The sequence below is a fragment of the Cylas formicarius genome, unplaced genomic scaffold (genome assembly GCF_029955315.1).
Source record: "Cylas formicarius isolate icCylForm1 unplaced genomic scaffold, icCylForm1.1 PGA_scaffold_2__14_contigs__length_35257938, whole genome shotgun sequence".
Lineage (NCBI taxonomy): Eukaryota > Metazoa > Arthropoda > Insecta > Coleoptera > Brentidae > Cylas > Cylas formicarius.
The window spans coordinates 26787827-26802369 of record NW_026844319.1 but is presented as its reverse complement, the minus strand read 5'-3'; the positions used below and the strand labels follow the sequence as shown (position 1 = coordinate 26802369).

General features: G+C 34.1%; 2 protein-coding genes across 5 annotated transcripts in view; one reads left to right on the top strand and one right to left on the bottom strand.

The window, feature by feature from the left end:
* LOC132697907 (heterogeneous nuclear ribonucleoprotein C-like 1) overlaps positions 1 to 14543 on the bottom strand; it is a 445425-nt gene that overhangs the window by 50992 nt on the left and 379890 nt on the right. The gene's annotated exons all lie outside the window — the stretch shown is intronic.
* LOC132698363 (rutC family protein UK114) lies at positions 10128 to 13701 on the top strand. The gene is made up of 3 exons (XM_060664374.1): positions 10128 to 10292; positions 10506 to 10735; positions 13304 to 13701. Exons 1-3 carry the CDS (start codon positions 10153 to 10155, stop codon positions 13423 to 13425), a joined length of 492 nt encoding a protein of 163 aa, XP_060520357.1. The 5' UTR covers positions 10128 to 10152; the 3' UTR covers positions 13426 to 13701.

The window sequence follows — 14543 nt, the reverse complement described above, 5'->3', positions numbered from 1 at the left end:
ATCTTGCGCCTTTCTTTATCAACCAAAACTATCTGGTTATCTTCGTTGACTGTAATACCCAGGCCCTGTTTTTTAAATACCCCAAAAGTTTGGTATGTGTTGCACAATTATTTATTAATAAAGTCAGTTATGTCACAGCATGACATCTATATCTAGTTTATAACTGAATGTGGTGAATTACCACAGGAATTTTGTTTGTCAGTTTTGAAACCCGCATCTAAAAATAGTAACAAGATATACGGATCATTTTTGATTTTGCCGCTATTGGCCATCATTACCTGCATTTACTACATGTAAGAAAAAGCGACTATGGAAACGCGCGTATCTATTAAACATCGATGCATAGCAGTTTCACAATTTACCAAATTACACGGAAAGTAATTTAACTCCGAAGTTATCTAATTTAGTTTTTTGACTGACAACGGGACCGTGAACCATCGTTACCCGTTAAAATAGTTCCTGACTATTTAAACAGAGGCCCAAAGTATTTGTGGTCTAGACTGCAGGATTTAATCGGATCCCTGCACATTTCGCTGGCAGACGGTTAACCTGTGAAAATGTAATGGCATCGGAAAATAATTCAACTGTTTCTGGTTTGGTTCCATTTTTAACGGTCAAGTAGTACCGTTTGATAAAAATATTCTATCGGAAAGAGCTTCTCCGAAGAATCGATTTGAATAGTAAATTACGCAACAAGTGTGGTAAAAAGTTTATTTGGCATGAGCGGAGCGCAGCGGAACTATTACTTAATAAACGAGTGATTTAAACAGTTTACCAAACGTGTTGCATACTATACTTTTTCTATGGCCGTCAGTTTTTGGGTACATTTTTGCAAAACTATACGGCCGTCAGGATTGACATACGTCAAAATTCAATCCGTGGGGTAAAATCTCCGAAAACATCCGATTGCTTCCAAACCCGTGCGGTAATATCCCGGAAATGTACGAAGTGGCTCGGATCCGTGGGATAAGAAACTCATGTGGTACAGTGACGCTTCCCGCACGATAGATCGGTGTATAATTACAGGGCATTAGTAGCTGTTATACATATAGTGGTAAAAATAATAATAATAATGGTTCGTGCTTTTATCTAAGTAAGTCAGTCCCTTAAGCAAGTTTAGAGCCTATCTACTGAGATTTTTTTTATTTAGAATTACAATAATCGCTTGTAAACACTGGATTATTGATGTTCACCGATACTTTGTTATTTGCCAACGAGTTAAAGTTTATAGTTAGTTTAATGTGCAAAATCTGAAGATGTAGATTAGAGCCAAGAATAGTGTAAAAACTTCCTACGTATGGACGCAATTCCTGATCCAAGATAAATATTGGATTCTTCTGAATATAATTTTCTTTGCTATTAAGTTGATAAGTCTGAAATGCATGCTTGCATACATGAATAATTCGTTGGAATATTTCTTGAGTTAACTTTCTGTTATATTAGTCAATAAAAATTTGAATGAAAAATGCTGACATTATGCATGGGAATCTGTTATAATGATGAGGTCTATAAAATTCGACTCGGGAGAAATCCGGAAGATGTGTACCTACAAGATTTGTAAAAGGTTATGAATTTAGTCTGACGAATTAAAAAATTGAAGAATATAATCAGAGCAAATAATCCAATCCAACCGTTATAATCAATCATGCCAGACAAAACTTGCCCAGTTGGTAATTTTGTGGAATCAAATCGTCCCTTATAAAGCCCGTCACAAACAAAATCCTATAACGACCTTTATCTCGTACATTCGGAGTCCTCAAACAGCCGATTGTGTCGAATCTATTGCCAAGCAAATTCGAACAAATGCTCTTCGCCAGGCGTAGTATCGTATCCCCAGGTGACCACGTTATATCCCCGACAAAGTGACACTCAATTCTGGAATACGACGTGACAACGAAGTGAATCTCAAACAGTGTGCACCGATGAAAAATTGCTCAGCCTTTTTTGTCCCACTAGGACGAAAGCGGTGTATACACGATTTATTCAAGACCTTTTTTTATTTACCTCTAAAGTGAATTCTTCTGTTTATGAATTTTGGATAGAGAGTTATTACGACGTGTTGTCATGTGGATGATTTTATTTGTACTAAGTCGATTGGTTAGTTTCAGCGTTCTCGGGAGAATTATCATAGTTATTTATTGAAAAATATCGCTCGTGCAGTTTCTTAGTAGAAATCAAAACTTTCCTAAGTGCTGATATCAACTTAGTAACTTCTGACGAGGTAACCGATTCCGTGATTTAGAACGTCGGTATCTGTCAAATACGACGCCATCTTGGTCTTTGATAGAAACAACCTCCTCCATATTAGCGTGTGTAATCCTGGATGTTGGCCGTGAATAAATAAACATAAACAAAGAGCAAGATTCTAATTCTTGAATATTTGTTGACCTTTAATGTATATATTTATGAACATTATGGTAGGTAGCTTAAATAAGGCGGTCGCTATAACAAAAAGAAACTCGTCTCAGCCTCTCATTATTCAGCTGGCATAAAAGTAGTTATTGAAATTAGGTTAGTAGAGAGTGTCCAAAAATACTTGTTAACAGGATATTAAATACGCCTGCTAATATTTGGTCGGGCCTCCCTCATTTTTAATAACGTCTTGGCATCGATTCAACTCATTTTCTAGTGTACTCCGAGGAAATTGTATTCCATACTTCAGTAATTTTTACTTTTAATTCATTTTTGTTTGATATTGGGACACTTTTTAATTTATTTTTAATGTCAACCGTAAATTCTAAAATATATTTAAGTGTGGCGACTGGGCGTTTTGACAATATTTGGGCAACCAACTGCGAACGCGAAAGGACGTGCGTTGATGGTGTTATCAATATTTAATTTTTGGGCACTAGCAGGGAAATGCTGCCTTAATATATTCAAATACATATTTCCCTCAATAACATTACTTCACCTGCACCGTGTTTTACCTTAGCTTTAATAATTTTCAATTTTAGTTCTTCATTGGTCTTTCTCTACAATGATATTTTCCCATCGGACCCAAATAAGTTTATTTTTGTCTCGTCTGCAAATTCCATTTCTATGAGGAGTAAAAATTAAATTTCTTTAGATATTGTAGTTCGACCGATTATTAAACACGTTCCTTTTATTTGGTAAAAACCTATTTTCAAATGTCAAACTAAACAAAAACAACTAGTATTTTTGCATAATTTAAGATGTGATGTTTAAATTGCAAATAATTGAACAAACAAAAAGTAATTCATAATTTCTTAGAAGACTCTTTACCAACTTAATTTCAATAAGTTATTTCTTTAAATAATTTAAGAGACACTGTTGGGTTTCGTTATAGCGACTGCATCATTTAAGCTGTGAGTCACTGTATTAGATGATGGTATTTCATTGCCACAGTGTCAAATTTCTTCTTTCAATACTTCTAATCCAACCAACAGACCTTGTTAATAATTTTTTTCTACTCTCATCTGTAAAATGCCTAATTACACACCGATCTAACGTACAGGAAGCACCACTTTACCACGTCAGTTTCGTTTCCCACAGATCCGAACCACTTCGGACATTAACGGGATTTTACCACACAGATTTGCAAGCAGTCGGATGTTTTCGGAGATATTTTCCGCGCCTTGAATTGTGACGTTTGTCAATGCTGACGGTCATGTTACTGAATGTATTCGCGTTGTTTTGCGAAAATGTACCCGAAAACTAACGGTCGTAGAAAAAGTATAGTATGCAACACGTTCGGTAAACTTTTTAACTCACTCGTTTATTAAAAACTAGCTCCGCTCGTGTCAAATAAACCCGTGAGTCAAATGCCGTTTACCGCACTTGTTGTATAATATACTATTTCCCAACATTTATTTTGTATTCCTTTTAATAATGATGAATTTACAGTGAGAAAGTCTGTGCTAAAACCAACTCAATTTAAATCGATCAAAAGTGAATTATTAGATTACTATGCAACAAGTGCGGTAAACGGCATTTGACTCACGAGTTTATTTGACACGAGCGGAGCGGGTTTTTAATAAACGAGTGAGTTAAAAAGTTTTCCGAACGTGTTGCATACTATACTTTTTCTACGAACGTTCGTTTTTGGGTACATTTTCGCAAAATACGAATACATTCACTGACATGACCGTCAGAATTGACAAACGTCAAAATTTAAATCCGTGCGGTAAAATCCCGGAAATGTCCGAAGTAAAGTGACGCTTCCCGCACTCTAGATCGATGGGTAATTAGGTATTTTACAGACGGGAGTAGAAAAACAGCATTTGACGCACGAGTTTATTTGGCACGAGCGGAGCGAGTGTTTAATAAACGAGTGACTTAAAAAGTTTACCGAACGTGTGGCATACTATACTTTTTCTTAGTTTTTGAGTAAATTTTCGCAAAACAACCAGAATACATTCATGACAAATTCAAGGCGTGGAAAATATCTCCGAAATCATCCGATTGCTCCCAAACCCGTGCGGTAAAATCCCGAAAATATCCGAAGTGGCTCAGATCCGTGAGAAACGAAACTGACGGGGTAAAGTGACGCTTCCCGCACCCTAGATCGGTGTGTAAATAGGTATTTTACAGACGGGAGTAGAAAGAAAGTTATATCAAAATACTACAAGGAAGGAAAAGTAGAGCAACTGCACAGCTAGGGATTATATAACTTCACTAGGAAATATTCATTTGAAAATAACTTTATTTTTAATAGGTATAAAAAAAGGCATTCAGAGATACGCAAATAAAAATTACTAAACAACTACCCAAAAAGGCGAATCTCATCAACCAACGTAAAACATCCGGCGAGTCCACAGAAGCAGGTTGTGGCCATGTTGGCTTAATACAAATTTAGAATCGATACTGGCAGCCAGTGTAGCGGACGCGTTGTTCGTCTGAGACCGACCATTAATGATGTGGCACAAATCTTATATGAACCAGTTTTATCATGATGTCAACACCAGTTGCTGTCGAGAGTAAATTCACTCAGGCGACTTTCGGTTCAACGTGAACGGAGAAGATTGAATGACATACGTGCAGTTGACCACTTTTTTTGAGCTTAAAAGTCATTTACACCTCCTGTCCTTTTAAAACGACTGTAAAGATAAGTCCGGATATCTCGGGTTTAGCTGTTGGTTTGAAATTGCTGCCATTGTTGCATTTTACTTTATTTTTATCTGAAAGAAAATCAGTTTCGTTCTTTGATTTGCTTTTGTATCGGTAGTGCTGTGCTGCAATAAATATCCGGATCCGAGGTCCAGGTTTAGGAGCAATCGGATGTTTTCGAAGATATTTCCAATGCTTTGAATTCTGAAATGTACCCAAAAATTAACGGCCGTAGAAAAAGTATAGTATGCGACACGTTCCGTGCGCTCCGCTCGTGTCAAATAAACTCGAGAGTCAAATGCCTTTTACCGCAATTGTTGCATAATATACTATTTTCATACCGCTGAAAGCACACGAAATGGTGGTTTGAACTTTTTTCCTTTGGTTTATTTGATTTTAAAACACTGTCGATCGAAACAAATCCAATAATTTAGTAACATTAATGATTATTTAACCAACGTAATTTACAGTAAATGTTTCGAAAGGGCCACCGTTCTAGGAACATTTATAATTCTATCTTTTAGAGCAACAAAACCAATTAAAAAAAAAACAATTGTTTTGATATATTTCAATTGACTTGTCAAAAAATTTTTGCACGTGTTTTTATGAAAATTTGATAATGATCATTGCATTAATAAAAAAGAATTGATCGTTATTTAAAAAGTGAATAAAAATAATTAAAATTTATACACATTACTCAAATGAAGTTCTATGGTAGTGTTGGAGCTGTTGGACAGTGGTCAAATTGACAGGTCAATTGATCGTCAATTGACGACTTCTTAATTGACCGATCAATTGAACACTTCTTAATTGACTAGTCAAGACATGTTTGAAATAACATCTTACAATTGCAGAGTGTTATCTATCATTATTTAATAATAATATGATTTTGATACTAAGTTATTATGCGTTTGTGATGTCCAATTAGAGAATCCTAATAATAATATCGACTCCGTTTGGTTCCCAGGACGACGTGACGGCGACGTAACACAATATAAATAAATAAATATAAATTTAATGGTATTTGTAAAAATTATACAAATGAAAAAGAAAATACAAATTTATATACATAAAGCTTATCAATTTCTTCAGTTCAGTTCCAAAAAATAAATAAATAAAAGGTTTTGTTATATTTCAGTGGCTTCTTCAAAGTAAATAACCAAAATTGCAAAAATGTCACGGGATTTTACGACTTTTAAATCTTTAAATCACCGTTTTATGATAAGTTATTAAATAAAAAGCATACGGGAGGTACTTGCATTGCATTGATTTTTTTCAAAACGCTTTATAACTCCAAAACAAAGGGTAAAGTTAGTGTCGCATTTTGTTTCACAAAAACTTTTGCGTGAACCGCATATTTCTCTCTTTATTCGAGATATCTCGCAAAGCTATATAAGCGGTTTATTATTTTGCTGTAATTTTGACTCTAGAAAAGTTGAGCATATAAACAATGGATCGGTTTTCGATTTGACTATAAGTTGAATTTATATCTTGCACTATCGCATTCGATTTTTATTTTAAACGGAAACCCAGAAACACATTTAAAATCACTCTATATCTACACACAAAGTCACTCCGGTGGAGCCGCGTGCTTGTTTTATTTTCGCGGATAAACTCTGTACCGGAGTTTTTAAAACCAACGCTATATATAAAAGTCACGTTACTTTTAAAATTCCACGGCAATTCTTTATTTCCGCTTTAAGAACCGATCGATAACACGTAGCAAAATTATAAATAGCGTATCAAATAGCCTAGATTTAGTTGTCTAAAGCGAAATTTATATTTATAACCGTTTCCGCGCGCAATAAGGGAGATCTATATAAATCGGGCAGACGAAAGCGTCGACGCTTTATCCGTACAAATATTATAGAGTATGTTTTGTAATGTCAGATACACTAGTCGGTGTAAATCGCGCCGGATACAATCGTTTGGCACTCTTATTTGCACTCGATCTCCGATAATGCAGATTGGTTTCTTGATCGCGATTTGTTTTGTGCAGCAAACGAGACCTGAGAGGCGAATATGGCAGTAATATTAGCTGAATAACGTTCCGTTATTTTATCGAATAGAAACTCGAGGAATATTATGGGCCCAATACCCCCACCACTTCATTTTCAAACTTATGTCTATTTTTGGAAAAAGATAGTCATTTTAACTTGACGAGATGATGGATTTAATAGTTTCTTTGACTGTAAAGTTGAAGGTGTCAGATAAAAACAACGAATTGAAGGCTGAAGATAAACGGGTTGCTAGTTTTGCACATTTTTTTCTTTAATTTTGAAACTCGAAACTAGAATACATTCTATAGCGATTTAAAAAATTTCAATTTTTTTACCTAAAAACGGGACCTGACCTCGCGGTGACCTCATTCTGTTCATCAGATTGTTGTGAATGATTATAATAATTTAAAATAATTTAGAATAGGTACAGTGTGGTTCTAAATTGCCTCAATACTTGGAAAAATGCTCAGGGAAAACTTTTTTTTCTAGTCCCATCTGTAAAATACCTAATTACACACCGATCTGGCGTGCGGGAAGCGTCACTTTACCACATCAGTTTCATTTCCTACGAATCCGAGCCACTCCGGACATTTCCGAGATTTTACCGCATGGGATTGGGAGCAATCGGATGTTTTCGGAGATATTTCACACGCCTTGAATTTTGACGTTTGTCAATTCTGACAGTCATGTCAGTGAATGTATTCGTGTTGTTTTGTGCAAACGCACCCAACAACTAATGGTCGTAGAAAAAAGTATAGTACGCAACATTTTCGGTAAACTTTTTAAGTGTACTCGTTTATTAAACACTCGCTCCGCTCGAGTCAAATGCTGTTTACCGCACTTGTTGCATAATATACTATTATAAGCGTGGTGAGAAGGCTTTGGCGGAATGTGTTGTGTCGAGGTATTTTTATATTAGACAAAAACCCGTGAACGCACTTTTGAAGACCATTTTGACTTTTTTTTTATACCATATACACTACAATTTTTTTTTCTCCTTATTTCTTTTATGCATAAATTCATCATATTTTGTGCTCTGAACACGGAATAAAATAGGCAAAAAATGCAATACAGCACATATATTTTGAATAAAATGTTGAAAAATTATGTTTTTAAAGTAACAATTATAAAAAATTAAAAAAATATTACGGTCTCTCTCTTATCTCATTATGGTGACATAATACAAGTTATTTTGTAGTTTTTTCTTTCTTTTTTTTTTCTTGAATAGCGTCTACCAATTTGCATAATATCCTGATGAAACCTCTCACCATGGTTATCTGATACGTCACCGAGATTTTCAGGAAAGAAATCTACATGGAAGCCCAAAAAATGAGTTTTGAGTGACATGTTGCATCCTAAAACTTTATAATCAGAAAGAAGCTCTCGAATGATTTGTCGGTAGTTGTCAGCTATAGCATTCCTAAGAAAATTATGACAATAGATTTACAAAAGCAAGCAAGCTCTTTTTTCTGCTTTGTTCAACTTCGAATTAAAAGTTTCATCCGTCATAAGCTCGCGTATTTGCGGACGTACAAAAATTCCTTCTTCAATTTTACGTCCCTGATTCGAGGAAACTTTGTTTTGAGATATTGAAAGCCTGCATCATCCTTAACTTTCACAAAATTTTTCATAAGTCCTAACTTTATTGAAGTGGTGGCAGAAAAATATTGTCACTTGGCACTAAATGTTTACGAGATATATTTTTGAGTCCAGGAGTCAAGCCTTTTCGTTGTAGTATGTGCAATGGGAACTGATGGGTATTTACCATTATAGAGTAAAACGGCTTTCAAACTTATCTTTAAGGTATTAATAAAAAGTCTCTATTAATCAGAATTTTCTGGAAAACTAAATTCTTGAAGAAGCCCGGCAGCATTATTACAATATACTAAGTCATCTTTCGAAAGTAACTCTTCAAATCTTTTTCTCTTGTGCGAAAATATGAGACTCTTGTCCTTTCATCCAAAGGCGCCATCAAAATTTCACTGTCCGAGTAATTGTGCTTTAGATTTTGATAGCCCCAAGTCTCTAACAAGATCACTTAACTCAGATTGTTTAAGTAAATGAGGTTCTTTTGATGGACTTGAAGATCCAGATAAAGTATATGAAGATGTGCAAGCAGAAATAAAACTCGATTGAGGCTGTAAACCAGAAGTATTTTTATTTTCCATCTTTTCGTAATTTTTTGGTGAAACTGTAGGTAAAGTGCATTCATCACGAGGATATCGTCCCTTTGCAGATGCGATGTTCGGATATAATACTATATATTAATACAAAAAATGGAGTACTTTGCCCCATAATAAGAAATCCAGAAAAATACGAACTAAGAGCACGGATCATATCGAGGTTAGTTTAGATCTAATACGAACAAAATGCAACTACTATCTATGCTGATGTATCAAAAAATATAGGATTTAATTAAATCTTAGATGAAAACAAAAATTGTTGACGATAACAAGATTAAAAATACTCTTCTGAACAATGGATCAAGTTTAAAGAGAGATTAAAAATTATAAATTAAAAATAGACAAACTGTTCACTGCAGTGATCCTTAATTCGTAATATCATAAAATAAAATTTAGGAAAAATTATTTAAAATATTTAAAAAGATTTCATAAAACATCTAAATTAAAGACTTCCTTGTGTCATAAGGTATATTATACCTATCCAATTATGTAGATTTTAGCTAAGATTAAAACGGTTTAGCAACAAATAAACTTTTTTCCATCATCGCAAAAATGAAAAATTGAGTTGAAGTGAAAATCGGCTATAAAAGTTGCAAACAAAAAAAATGTCACCAAAAAGCAATTTCTTGATAGGTACGTGATGATCTTTTGGTTCGTATAAAAAACAAACATTTTAAAATGAGGATTTCTAATGTAGGTTAATGAAGGCAGCTATTGATTAAAACTATTACCTTCTCGCGGAATCTTCTCCAATAACAAATTTCGTTTTACTTAGTGATTAGATAAGCTAAATTAAAATTAACCCAGGCAAATGGAGGTCAACCTTATCGGTATCAGTAATAATATTAGATAAAGTTCTGTGTAAACTCGTCTTCCTTATTAGAAATGAGTGACAGTGTCTTATGTCAGTCAGACATGTGTTAAAGTTTTGCGTTCGAACTGGGTTAGAAACTCGCTGGGTCCATAGTCGTTCTTTGGAAATGACTCTCACTAAAAAAATTATAAATACCAACAACGCGCCAAGGCCAATAGCTCCATACAAGTAAGATCCTATTAATAAGGCATGATCATTAATCAATTTTGTTTCCTACTACGCAAAAATTATTGTTTTTGTTGTTAATTTAGTTTTGTTTAAAAAATAAACTCACGCATAACTGTAGTTTTGAGGGTTTGTGGTTGTAATTGTTAGGTTTTGTTTAATTATTTGTTGGTTTAATTTTAATATTAGATGTTAATCTTATGGTTTTACTTTTAGCCAAGGCGTTGTTTTGGATTCCACCTTATACGTGTCAGGATGCCTAGGCTTAGACAAAGATACCATGAAACTAGTAGAGGGTGACGTTAGCGCCGAAACTAGGCAAGCTTTAAAAAATCTCGGACACATATTGCAGGCAGCGAATTCCTCTTACGACAAAGTGGTTAAAACTACCATATTTTTAAGTGACATTAACGATTTTGCGGCTGTCAATGAGGTTTATAAGGAATGTAAGTAGTAAAATGTAAATTAAGCAAAGTAGGACCGCTCTGTAACATTGACATTCTTTTAAATAAAATTTCTCTCTCTCTCTCTCTTCCTCTTTTTCCGCTACCAGCATATTTATTAATTCTCAGCATTGAGCAATAAATGTGAATAAAGATATAATTAAACGTAATAATATTGAATCAAAATGTTACATATTCCTTCAACATACCAACGGTTTCAAATACTTCTAACTAGTGATTTAAATTAATAACCAAAGCCAAAATAACGTTGCGGTTCACATTAAAGTTTTCAAGGGCGGCAGAAACTACCGTTTTGTCGTTCGGCAACAGCAAACTTTAATTGCTCCGTGGTTTGCGAAATAATATAACCGAGAGCGGAATTGAAAATAAATGGGACCACACAACATTCCTCGTCACCCGATTATTTCTTAAATACGAAAAGTCCTCAAGTATTTTTCAGCAACCCGACCCATCCGCGCATACAGAGAGATGTTAGTTTGAGGAAAAAGTTACCCAAGTGTTTGAAAATTAACGCGCCACTTAATATAAACGACAGGGTTGAACAAAGTTTCGGAAGATTTTTTTTAACCGCGCAAAACAATTTTATCGATCCCTGGGACGGTTTCTTTCGGAAGTGTAGGAAACTAAAGTCGTTAAAACAACCACATTTCCGGAAAAAATATTAATGAGTTCGATGGAGTGTATACGGAAATTCGCGTAAATCTTCTAGACGGGCGGACGTAAAAACTTTAATTAAATAATAAAAAAGTTGAAAAAGTTCGCTTCGCGGTTTGCAGCGTCTCTTTTAAACCGTAGTTAACACTTTGTAATTTTTTTGCGATTGGCCGTATAAAAAATATTCAATTCAGAAAGAAAAAGATCTTAAACAATTGTTGAAGCAAAGAAGGTCCCAGAATCTCTCCATAAAGAATGGTGCAATTTTATTATTTTATATTTTTTACATTGACACGAATTTCGAAAGTAAGTTTCAAAAATGGCGAACGACATTGATAATATGATATTTTATAACTATGTGTTCAAATTTTACGTGATATCAACTAGCATGTTATGAGTTGGTACAAAGTGATGCTTGTCGCCTTAAAAGGCAATAAGAACCAAAGAATTCCACAAAGATTTGCTAAAAATATTGTTCAATATTGTTCAGTTGGTCTATAAAATGTTGCGTTTCATTTTATAAAAGCATTTTGCAAGCAAGTGGTTGGTACTTATCAATAATCAAATGCCATTTAAATAGAAAAGCATAATTCTCGATAAAATAATTACCCCTATCTCAAATTCTGCTACTGTGGACTTACTTTATACGTCTTCTCCATATCCTAAAACACATTTTCAAATATTTGATATAATAATGTTCTTATAGATCGATGAGGCAACAATAGTTGTTTTAATATGGGACCGACAAGTCATTATCGCTTATGAAAACAAGCAAAATATCTGAACTAACCTACATTTTCATTGATCATTACTCCTTGTATAATAATAACTGAATATATTTATTTTGTTGCGATTTTACTTTTCAAAATAAATTAATTTTTTCGTTTTGCTCAGTTTTGCTTAGTTCTATATAATCATTTACACATTAAAGATATTAAGCGTTCCATCACAAAATACACTTCAAACTTTCCATAGCAATGAGGCCGAAAGCAATCCCACCTTTGCTACTGTTGTCCTTCCTTACACTCAAAACATAGCTGATGACATATACAAAGTTCTTAAGAAATATATGGTCAAAACCAGATTTACCACTTGTCCAAAAATCTCTCAATATCTTTGATCCGTTAAAGACAAAATTCCATTTCAGATACTAACAGTTTACAGCATTTCATACATATGCAGAAAAGAATACATTGGAGAGACAGGATGAAAAATATCATCTAGGCTCAAAGAACATGAAAGAATATTAAGACTAAGGCAAATAAACTCATCAGCAGTTGCCGAACACAATCACCAAACCAGATATAAAATTTTATTCGATAAAACTTAAATTGTTGCATGTAATCAATTCTTCTACCAACGAAAAATCGGAGAATCAATAGAAATCTATAAACAACCATACAATCTTAACCGCGGCTCAGATCCTTACATTTCACCAATATTATATATTATAAGTTTTGTAAATAGTATTACAGTAGCCTGTGCAAGTTTCTTTGAAAGATTTTTTACTTTTGTTGAAAGAAAATCGAAAATATACCATTTTCTAAGGTAAATCCGGAAATACGGTATGAATATTTTGTCTTAAAGGATCGCTTTTCAAACGACTTACACTAGTTCTACAACTTGAACTACTATAAAAGTTGGGAAAGAAAGTTTTCCTTCTTATTGTTCTCCGCAATATTAACTTGAAGCTTTGGTATAGATATATTAGATGTCAAAAACGTTAAATACACTATCTATTATGACCGATTTATACTCTCACAATATCTATCAATATTCATTAAAATTAATTATCTTCTCTGAGTATTTATAAATGGTGGTGGCTTCTATTTTTTACTAGGTGCTGCACTTTTGTCTATTTGCTGCGCACGCAGCTAATGTTAACGTTTGTTCCAGTTTTCACAAAGGATTTCCCGGCAAGATCAGCTTTTCAGGTGGGAAAGCTTCCTTTGAATGCCAGGGTGGAAATCGAGGTAGTTGCTGGGACTGGAAATGTGAAAACGATATGCTGTCATTAATATTAAGGATATATAGAGAATTTGTATTGCTTAAATAAATATTTATTAATAAACTTAAGTTTTGCGATTAAAACTTGTGGAAATCTGCAGTTCTACTTTTTGCAAAACTTTTTTTTGTTGAGTCGAACTTGGTGACGTTTCGCTTGACTGAAAAACTTCAACTCATTAAGAAGTTTTGAAAAAAGTATTACAGTAGCCTGTGGAAGTTTCTTTGAAAAATCTACAGTTCTCTCGAAAATAATTTACTGAGTTAACTTTTCAGGACAATAAAGGTAATGCCCAAAATATCTGTTGTTATTTGCTAGTACTTGTTGCTTTCTTCAAGACTAAATTATTAATTTCACCATTTAGTTTTAGTTAGTTCTTTGGTAGCCTGTCCGTTTTTCTTCCAAATTAAAAACATATGTAAATAATCACAAGTACATTTAAGTTTTAAATTTTAATGGCAAACCTGGATAGTGAACTGCATGTCAATGACATCTTGAGATATCAAAATTACAGACTCCTAACTATCCATGTAAATTACAGATTTCTATCCAAAGAATTCACCACTATTTAGCAAATTCTAAACCAAAGAAATTTATATATGTTACAGGAAGAAGACTGCATGTCTTTTTTATTCTATTCAAAATCATTTCCACTAAAATGATTACATTGTTCAAACTTTCTTCTTTTTGAATAAAAATTTTAATAGGCCATCGCAATATATCTTTTTCTCCTAACTATCCGGTCTGTTTTCTGCCTGACGCAGTACAAGAAAATTATTAAGGTAAACCAAATCGATATAACAATTGTACATATTCATGTGCCATGGTGAGGAAGGGAAGGGTGTCAGAAAACTGTTGAGTTCTGACATTTGAAGATATTTTCCGACAATCAACCCGATACTGACGGGATACGGTCGCATCCTATATAGAGGGACTCCTATTATGAGTCTCCGCATTGCAAACAATGATCTTTTATTTACGTAGTTCGCGGATCTTGTTCCGAAAGAGGAAATGAAAATACCTGCACGGGTTGCATCCAATTTCGCGGGCGTCGCCGTCGCCGTCGCCATGCCGTTGTTTGCCGTGCTTTATTCCGTGTTGTTTCTTTCCCGGAATAATGCAGTGTCCAAA